Source organism: Mesoplodon densirostris, chromosome 16 (assembly GCF_025265405.1).
Source record: "Mesoplodon densirostris isolate mMesDen1 chromosome 16, mMesDen1 primary haplotype, whole genome shotgun sequence".
NCBI classification, from domain to species: Eukaryota; Metazoa; Chordata; class Mammalia; order Artiodactyla; family Ziphiidae; genus Mesoplodon; species Mesoplodon densirostris.
The window spans coordinates 38,638,704-38,647,795 of record NC_082676.1 but is presented as its reverse complement, the minus strand read 5'-3'; the positions used below and the strand labels follow the sequence as shown (position 1 = coordinate 38,647,795).

The following is a 9,092-nucleotide window of genomic DNA, read 5'->3' as shown; positions in this document are numbered from 1 at the left end:
GAGCCTCCCACGTGGCCTCCAGCTTCTCTCTCCTCTGAAGTTTCCTGTCTGCTGGAAGTGGACCCTTCCAAAATGCAGATCTGGTCTTGGTTCTCCCCTGGTACTCCGTGCTGTGGCTCTCACCACCATACCCCATCACCTCTCCCCGGCCCACAAGGTCTTCCACCAGGGCCAGGGAGAACAGGATGAAACATGCAAGGCTGGGCCAGCAGAACCCAGGCTGCATTTCTGCCCCCGTCCACCTCTCGATCGCAGCACCATGTGCAGGGAACAGCCCGTCGGGAACACATCCGCCTCCCCGTCACACCTCCAGCCACTCTCCCAGAGTCCTCTGCTCCAGCGACTCCTTGTTCCTGGAGCTTCCAGGTTCTCAGTCCGGGCCTCCCTGCCTTTGCACGTGCGGCTCTCTCCCGCTTTGTCCCACCGTCCTGCGCCAGCCCTCCCTGCTTTGTCCCACTAACTCCTAATGTGCTTCTAAGACCATTTCCTGATTCTGTGCTAGGTAAGGGTGCCCTGCCTTCCCCACCAGGACTGAATGAGCGGCCACTGGGTGCCAGGCCTGGACTACCTCCAGGCCCTTTTGACTTGTCTTTCTGTCTCCGGTCTCATCCTTTCCTTCACCTTTCCACCTGCCACCAAAGTGGTCTTTCTGAGAAGCAGCTGTGACCCATCACTCTGCTTCAGTACCCAGAACTCTATCAAAAACCCACCCCAGGTGCTGGCTTCGGCAGTACATACACTAAAATTGGAACGATACAGAGATTAGCATGGCCCCTGTGCAAGGATGACACGCAAATTCGTGAAGCGTTCCGTATTTTTAAGAGAAAAACAAATACCGGATGCTAACACATATATATAGAATCTTAAAAAAAAAAAAAAAGGTTCTGAAGAACCTAAGGGCAGGACAGGAATAAAGACGCAGACGTAGAGAATGGACTTGAGGACACAGGGAGGGGAAAGGTAAGCTGGGATGAAGTGAGAGAGTGGCATGGACATATATATGCTACCAAATGTAAATAGATAGCTAGTGGGAAGCACCTGCATAGCACAGGGAGATCAGCTTGATGCTTTGTGTTCACCTAGAGGGGTGGGATAGGGAGGGTGGGAGGGTGGGAGGGAGATGCAAGAGGGGGGAGATATGGGGATATATGTATATGTATAGCTGTTCACTTTGTTGTACAGCAGAAACTAACACACCATTGCAAAGCAATTACACTCCAATAAAGATGTTGAAGAAAAACACACACAAAAAAACCCACCCCAGCCCTCCAGGCCCAACCCAAAGCCCCTTCGCCAAGATGGCTTCCCTCCAGCTATGGAGATTCCATACTTGCTTACCATACTTGACTTAAAAAGAAAAAATATATATATATATATATTTATTTATTTGGTTGCATCAGGTCTTAGTTGCGGCAGGCAGGCTCCTTAGTTGCAGCTCACTGGCTCCTTTGTTGTGGCACGTGGGCTCCTTAGTTGTGGCATGTGGGACCTAGTTCCTGGACCAGGGATCAAACCCAGGCCCCCTGCATTGGGAGCTTGGAATCTTAATTGCTGTGCCACCAGGGAAGTCCCCATACTTGACTTTTCTGACTTCACCTGAGTTACTGGGGCAAGGACAAGACGGCCCCTTACCACACTGAATGCTCCCTGAGGCCAGAGGGGACAGCCTAGCACTTTGCCTTCCATGGTGCCGCATCCTGAGGTCATGTGACCCCAGCAGCAGCCACAAATTCCAAGAGAGAACACGCAACAGTTAGGAACAAAGGCAATGTTTTTTTTTGTTCGTTTTTTTTTTGGTTTTTTTACTTATTTAAAAAGGCCTTGCCGGCAGGAATATAGTGTAAAAATCATTGGAAAAACTAAAAGGCATCGATACATATCCGAATATACACTTTGTACATAAATTACATTTCCTTTAGTCTTTTTGAGTGAGGTCCTGATTCAGCACTGAGGTCTAGTAATTCAGAGGTCCCGGGAGCTGCACGTTCAGGCCGGCATAGTCCACCATGTACATTGGCCATTGCTAGAAAGAGGGGGACAGAGAGCCCGGGTTAGGACTCCAGGTGATGTGGAGAGCATACCGGAACATTCAGCGCTGCTTTCTGAAGGGCTTCCTCAGATGCTATTTATTTTGAGGCCATGGAATGCCCAGAGATGGGACGTGACCTGTCTAAGGTCACGCAGTTCACCAGTGGCCATGGGGCCTGGGCTGGAGCCTTCTGACCTATTCCCACCTGTGTCCTGGGGGCTAACCACGTGAGCAGACATGTGGGGAGGGAATTGGGGATTGGCTCAGAACTGCTGGTCACCCCCATCAACTCAGCCCCCTCCAGGCCTCAGGCTCCAGAGCAGCTGTCCTGTCTCTCTGGGTGGTGGGAGGGGCTCGGGACCCTCTGTGAGCACCCTGGCAGGAACAGAGGCAGAGCCTGAGCTTTGGGGTTTAGCAGGAAGGGGTCCAAGGATAACAAATCCTAAAGTCATTTTCAACTGTCTTCCAATATTCTCCCCATTTGGACTCGGGATTTCAAAGCTAATAGTTTGAAATTAGAAAGAACCCTCAAGTGTGTGCCCTTAATGAAGTTTTCCTCGTGGGTGGGAGAGAAAAATCCAGCCACATGGCAGAACAGGTGGAGCTTTGGAGGTGGGGTCTCCATCCACCACTGACCAGCCATGAGGCCATAGAGTCATTCGGCCTCTGACCCTGGTTTTCCTTGTCTACATACTGTAGGGAACACCTCACAGGGCTGTGGCTCAGAGCATGTGATATGAGCACAGAGGTTAGTCTAGCATCTGATTGCCCCGAGAACCCAGGAGTCTGCTTGAGGTCCTGCCGAGTGGGTGGTCAGGTCCCTTCCCTCTCCTCGGCCTCAGCTTGCCCATCTGCACAGTGGGGGTGTGAACTCCTTCCCCGGGCGCCTGTGGGCACCTGATGAGAGGGGGGTGGACCATCTCATGGGCAGGGCAGGCAGATGTGTCTGCAGACTCTATTCAGTGCCCAGAATCTCCTCGCACCCCAGACCCATGCTCCAGAGTAGACGAGCCTGCCTGAGTGCTGGCTGAAAGCCAGAGAGAAGAGCAGTCAGGTCCAGGTCTGTGCAACTTTACCACGAGTGAGATCTGGTTGGTGGATGCCACGGACTCCGGGTTAGAGGAGGAGGAAGAGGAGATGGAATTCCCTTCGGAGACCCGCTTTCTCTTGCGCTTGGGGATGCTGCTGTCTTTGGCTGGTGGGAGAAAGGGTTGCTGACGCCGGGTGCCAGGGCCACCGTGTCTTGGCCTCCTGACCCCGCCCCCCCGGAGAAGGCCTGGCTCTCAGGTTTGAAGTCCCCTTCTCAGCACTCAAGGCTCCCGGCCCACCAGTGGCTGAGGCCCATCTCTCCAGCCTCCTTCCCTAAGCAGCCCTGTGCCCCACTCGCCCACATTCCTGCTCCCGCTCACCTGTCTGCTTTGCTAACAATAGAGCCTCCTCCCCCAGGTAGGTCTCCCTAGCAGGTTTCCTTATACCCTCCCCAGACCATGTAGCCTGCGGGCTCCCAGCCTCCCCAGAACTCCCAGACTCTGAGCCACACAGACTTAAGTCTTAAGGGGAGTCACTTAGTGGCCAACGGGCCTTCATGTTGTCACAAGTAATATGTAAGATCCTGCAGGCTTGCTGGGAGAGTCACATGAGCTAATGTGCCTGGTCCCCAGCAAACAGTCAGAAACTGAGAATTGCTATCAGTATTGTTGCTACTGTTACCGCTGATGTGTGATGACCCAGATCTGATTTGCTGTGAATGATGACAGGTCACAGGTACTAGTAGACAGGCAGTGTCCCAGTGGAAAGAAACCCTGGTTTAGAGCCAGAAGTCCTAAGTTCAAACTCCACTGCTGCCACTTACTAGCTGTGTGACCCTGGTAAATTGATTAACCTCTCTGAGCCAAAAGGGGACAAATATGATATGAGACTCAAAGGAGATTATGTGTATGAAAGAGCCTAGTACCAAGCCCAGCACAAAGCAGGACGAGCAGGGGTTGTGTTGCTGCTGAATTCAATTCATGTGAATATGTAAGACTTATCAAAAAGATTTGCAGCTGTATATTGGGGAATTCCCTGGCGGTCCAGTGGTTAGGACTCTGCACTTCCACCGCAGGGGACCGGGTTCCATCCCTGGTCGGGGAACTAAGATCCCGCATTCTCAAGGCCAAAAGAAAAAAAAAAAAAAAGATTTGCAGCTGCGTGAAGCATAGGTGGGGATTGGGCTTGACTGAGTGGATGGACAGGTTACTGACACAGCCACCAGAAGGGTCTTAATGACACAGCAGGAGGGCAGGCTGGGCCCAGGGGGCCATTATTTGTTCAGCTGCTGAAGCAAAACCAGAGCCTGGCGTCTGGGATGTGGTATAAAGACCCCGGGAAATAGGAGACTCTGGAGGCAGGAGGAGCCCAGGTTGTGAGCCAAGGAGGAGGAATTTTTGTAGGAGGCTCCACATGCAAACAAGTCAGCGGTGCTGGCCCAGGGCTGTGGCCACCCTAGGGTCACTGTAAGACCCTAAAGATGGCCATGGTGGGGGGGTGGATGTAAGTGACAGCATCCAGTCTCTGATCATTTGTCCCAAACTCTCCTCTCTGAGGCCTCCATGGAGCCTTCTGTGTGTCTGCCTTTGACCTGGGAGCAGCTCCTAAACCTAGCCACCTCCCTACCATGAGTGCCTAGTGCCATGCCCGTGGCATCAGCACATGCTAGAAGGAGGTGGCTGCTGGTTGCCTGTGCCACCCCAGGCTGTGGTGTCCCAGGGTAACTGGGACCATCTGGAGTTGGACCATCTTGGGTCTCAGGCTGGGTTCGGGCCACCTCACTGAATTCCATCACTGTCCCCACTAAGCAGCCATGCTGGGGCCTGCAGTCCATGGTGGCCTGTGGTTCAGATGGATGGTCTGGACACCAGGTTCTAGGCGGCCACCAACTCACTATATGGCCTTGGCAAGTCCCTTCCCCTCCCTGGGCCTCAGTTTCCCAGAGGTACCATGAGAGGTGGGACTAGATGGGTGTTTCTTAATCAGAGGTGCACCTCCCAATCCCCAGGGCTCCATCCTCTCGAGCTCTATGGCACACCTGCTTAATCAGAATCCCAGAGTTTCCCAGGTTCTTGCACCCTGAAAGGTTCCAGAAGACCAGGGTCTGGTGCAGGTGCTGCCCTGCAAATGCAGGCAGAATCTAGGGGGCCCAGCCAGTCTCGGGCAGCGCCTGCCTGCCTCACCCCTGCCGACCCCACGCCACCCCTCCTCCCCTCCCCAGGTGACTTCCGCCATCCTACCTGATGCCCCCTCTTTCTGGTTCCAGCCTGTCCCTCATCCTCTCTAGCAGATCTGACACCCTCTCTAGCTGATCCTCTCTAGCTGATCTGGCCCTCTGTGGCAGGGCCTCTCTGAAGGGCGCCTGCAGGCTTCCTGTCCTTCCAGCACCTGGGGATACTGGCGCTGCAGAGGGAGGTCTCAGGCTCCCTGGGGAGGTACTGGGCAGGGGGATTACACTTCCCTCTATTGCGTGCCACTTGGCCCAGAGCTGTCCATAGACTCTGGTCCCTGAGAGGCAGAAGGGTGGCCTTTTTTTTTTTTTTTCCAGCCACACTGCGTGGCTTGTGGGATCTCAGTTCCCTGACCAGGGATTGAACCCGTGGCCCCTGTAGTGGAAGCTCAGAGTCCTAACCACTGGACTGCCCAGGATTTCCCAAGGATGGCCTCTTTAGCCTCTGACTTACCTGGCACCTTGGCATCATTGCAGATTTCTGCAAAAGGTCTGAAAAAGAGAAAGATGAGGTGGCAGTTAGAAAATGAGGTTTCCCCTCCTCCTTCTCACCTGCTCCCTGAGTCTGGGCGACATCTCTCGTGAGATGACATGAGATGAGATGCCGCCACTGCTGGAACATTAGCCAGGTAAGACCCGGATGAAAACGGTCAGCATCCCCACCCAGAGCAGGCACGTGATCACCAGTCTCGGGACCTGGTTTCCTCTAGAGAGAGAGGGTGTCGTCTGACCAAGTGATCAAAAGTGTGTGCCTAAATGTATGTAAGTGGATATTTGAGACAGTATTATATTTTAATACATCTTTTACTTTTTATTTTATTGATTGTTTGACTTGCAGTGTTATTATATGAACCACCCCCCACAAATTAGACGTAACCCAGATGTCCATCGGTAGAGGACATTAGGGTCCATCTAAACAGTCATTAAAGGGAGTCATCATGGAAATGGATAATGGTCAAATAAACGCAAGGTAGCCAGAGAGGAAACAGCAAGTTTACTTACTGTCTACAGATAAATACTGTTTGATCTCAGTTTCATTTTTCAAAATATATATATAACAGGCATTAAGAGAGAAGTGGAAACGTTGAAGGAAAACCCCAGAATGTCTTTGGTGGTTCTCTGTGGAAAGTATGCCTACAGGGTGTGGGGTGGGCATTTTCTCCTATTTTCCAGAAGTTACTTCAGGGGGTGGACTGTAGTTGGGAAGGAAGGGAAACCTCTACTTTTCATTTGAGACCCCTCTGCATAATTTGATTTTTTTGACACATGCAAATACTATTTTAATTTTAAAACATGGAGTATAAAATTGAAAAGAAAATATGGGTAGAGGAAAAACTAAGAAAGAAATGCACCATCAGGGACTTCCCTGGTGGTCCAGTGGTTAAGACTCTGTGCTCCTAATGCAGGGGACCTGGGTTTGATCCCTGGTCAGGGAACTAGATCCCACATGCCGCGACTAAAGATCCTGCATGCCGCAACGAAGACCCGGCACAGCCAAATAAATAAATAAATAAATAAATATTAAAAAAAAAAAAAAAAGCACCACCAGTGTTAATTCTGAATAGGAGTGTTATGGGTTATCTTCCTCGTTTTTTCTACTTTTTGTATTTTCCCAAGTTTGCTGTGTGTATTGTTTCTAAATCAGAAAATAATCAAATAAACTACCGTATTTTTTAAAAAACACTATAAGGATATATAGTAAAATACAGACAGTAGTTGTCTCTGGGGGGTGGGGGTACTGAATTACTGTTATTTTCTAAATACAGTAAAATGGGTAAACATGAGGGGAATGGTAAAAAAAAAAAATCAAATTTAATTAAAATCAAAAAAATAAACACCCATGAATGCTGAGGCCTTGTGTTTCAGTTGAAAGGGGTTGTAATCAGGACATCCGGGGCTACAGACTGAATGCTGGTGTCCCCGAAAAATTCAAATGTTGAAACCTAATCCCCAATGTGATGGCATTTGTTGGTGGGGTCTTTGGGAGGTGATTAGGTCAGGAGGGTGGAGCCCTCGAGAACAGGATTAGTGCCCTTATTAGAGGCCCCAGATTTCTCCCTTGTCCCTCCCACCATGTGAGGACACGGTGAAAAGAGGGCCATCTGTGAACCAGGAAGAGCCTCACCAGATGCCAAATCTGCTGGCACCTTGATCTTGGACTTCCCAGCCTCCAGAATGGTGATAAATAAACTTCTTTTGTTTAAGCTACCCGGTCTGTGGTATTTTGTTACAGCAGCCCGAATGGACTAAGCTACCTGGGTCTAGAGCCCAGCTGACCCACTGTGACTTACACTGTCCCTTTCCTCACTCTGGGTATCAGTTTCCTGATCTTTAAGATGAGAGTGTTAAGCTAGTCCGTCTCCTGGATTCTGTGCAAGTGAAAGGTCCCTCTCTCTCCTTTTCTCTGTCTGTCTCTCTCTCTGACTCCTGGCTGGGCCTGCTTTGGGGGTTCCTCTCCCAGATCCAAGCAGCACCCTCTCCCACAGCCCCCGCCACCCTGCCCACCCTGACGCAGGTGCTGGGGGCACTCACTGGAGCTGGTTGATGATGACCATGCGGACGTGCTCCCGGGCCTTCAGGATCTTCTCCAGCCGGTGTATGTCATATGTATTGGGGTTCCGGAAAGGGATGTCATCGGGCAGGCCTGTGACCTCGACAGCATCTGGGCTGTCCCGAATCAGTTTGTAAGGGACCAGTACAGGCCGGTTCAGGCCCAGGGCCTCACCTAGAGGGCACAGGGAGTCAGGGAAGGTGTCCCCTGTCAAAGCCAAGCTGTGTGGGGAAGGGCTGGGACCCAGCACAGCCCCACTCAGTCACCACCGCACCACAGAGAGTTTATAAGTCAACACACACACCACTTTTTTTTTTTATCCAATTAGCAAAACTAAAAATCCAGGAAGGGTGGGGGTGGGAAAGAGTGGGAGCTTGGGATTAGCAAATACAAACTACTATATACAGAATGAATAAACAACAAGGTCCTACTGTATAGCACAGGGAACTATATTCAATATCCTGTGATAAACCAGAATGGAAAAGAATATGAAAAAGAATATATATAACTGAGTCACTTTGCTGTACAGCAGAAATAATACAACATTGTAAATCAACTATACTTCAATAAAATTTTTAAAAAAATCCATCAAATTCCCTGGCAGTTCAGTGGTCAGACTCCACACTACCACTGCAGGGGGCATGGGTTTGATCCCTGGTCAGGGAACTAAAATCCCGCATGCCTCAAGGCTCAGCCAAAAAAAAAAAAAAAAAAAAAAATTCAATATCCAACACTGGCAATGAAACAGGTACTTTCACACATGCCCAGTGCAATGATTTGTTAAGTGTGCACGCCTGGACCTGACAAATGAGGACCTGATGCCTGCTAAAAATCCACTCCTGTTGTATTAGAAAACATAAAAGTCCTTACTTAGGTATTTGTGGCTGAAATGACGGGATGTCTTAGATTTGTTTCAAAGTACTAAACCTATCAAAGTGTGCCTGTGGAAACAGATGAACTAAGATTGGCAAAATGTTGGTAAGCACAGAAGCTGGGTTTGGGTTACATGGTGGGTCATTTTGTCATTCTCTCTGCTTTTGTATATGTTTGAAAACTGATTCCAAAATAAAAAGTGAAAAAGACACCACAAACCACCAGCAGAGTTGCTTCCTGTTACTCTCAAAATGAAACCCCAACTCGGAGTCCTGGCCTGCCCACCTCTCCCCACCCCGTCATTGCGACATCTTCCCACTCCAGGCCCTCCTGCCTTCTCGCTGCTCCCCAGTCACCGAGCTGTTCTCTCTGCCTGGCAA

General features: G+C 50.3%; 1 protein-coding gene and 2 non-coding genes across 9 annotated transcripts in view; 2 read left to right on the top strand and 1 right to left on the bottom strand.

The window, feature by feature from the left end:
* Positions 1 to 715: 715 nt before the first annotated feature.
* Positions 716 to 819, top strand: LOC132477209 (U6 spliceosomal RNA). The gene has a single exon (XR_009530229.1). It is a non-coding gene; the product is annotated as a U6 spliceosomal RNA (small nuclear RNA).
* A 608-nt stretch (positions 820 to 1,427) lies between these two features.
* The window catches only part of GTF2IRD1 (GTF2I repeat domain containing 1), a 114,327-nt gene continuing 106,662 nt past the window's right edge, over positions 1,428 to 9,092 (bottom strand). For 5 of the 7 annotated variants that reach the window (XM_060078241.1, XM_060078243.1, XM_060078242.1 and 2 more), the window contains 4 exons: positions 7,821 to 8,013; positions 5,743 to 5,780; positions 3,106 to 3,224; positions 1,428 to 2,023 (listed from right to left, as the gene is read on the bottom strand). In XM_060078241.1, the coding sequence (XP_059934224.1) occupies positions 1,955 to 2,023; positions 3,106 to 3,224; positions 5,743 to 5,780; positions 7,821 to 8,013 (419 nt within the window). In that variant the 3' untranslated portion in view covers positions 1,428 to 1,954. Of the gene's footprint in view, positions 2,024 to 2,065; positions 3,225 to 5,742; positions 5,781 to 7,820; positions 8,014 to 9,092 lie in introns of those variants that run through there. The other 2 variants (XM_060078244.1, XM_060078240.1) reach the window with 2 other exon arrangements.
* Positions 6,652 to 6,724, top strand: TRNAR-CCU (transfer RNA arginine (anticodon CCU)). Its single transcript has one exon. It is a non-coding gene; the product is annotated as a tRNA-Arg (tRNA).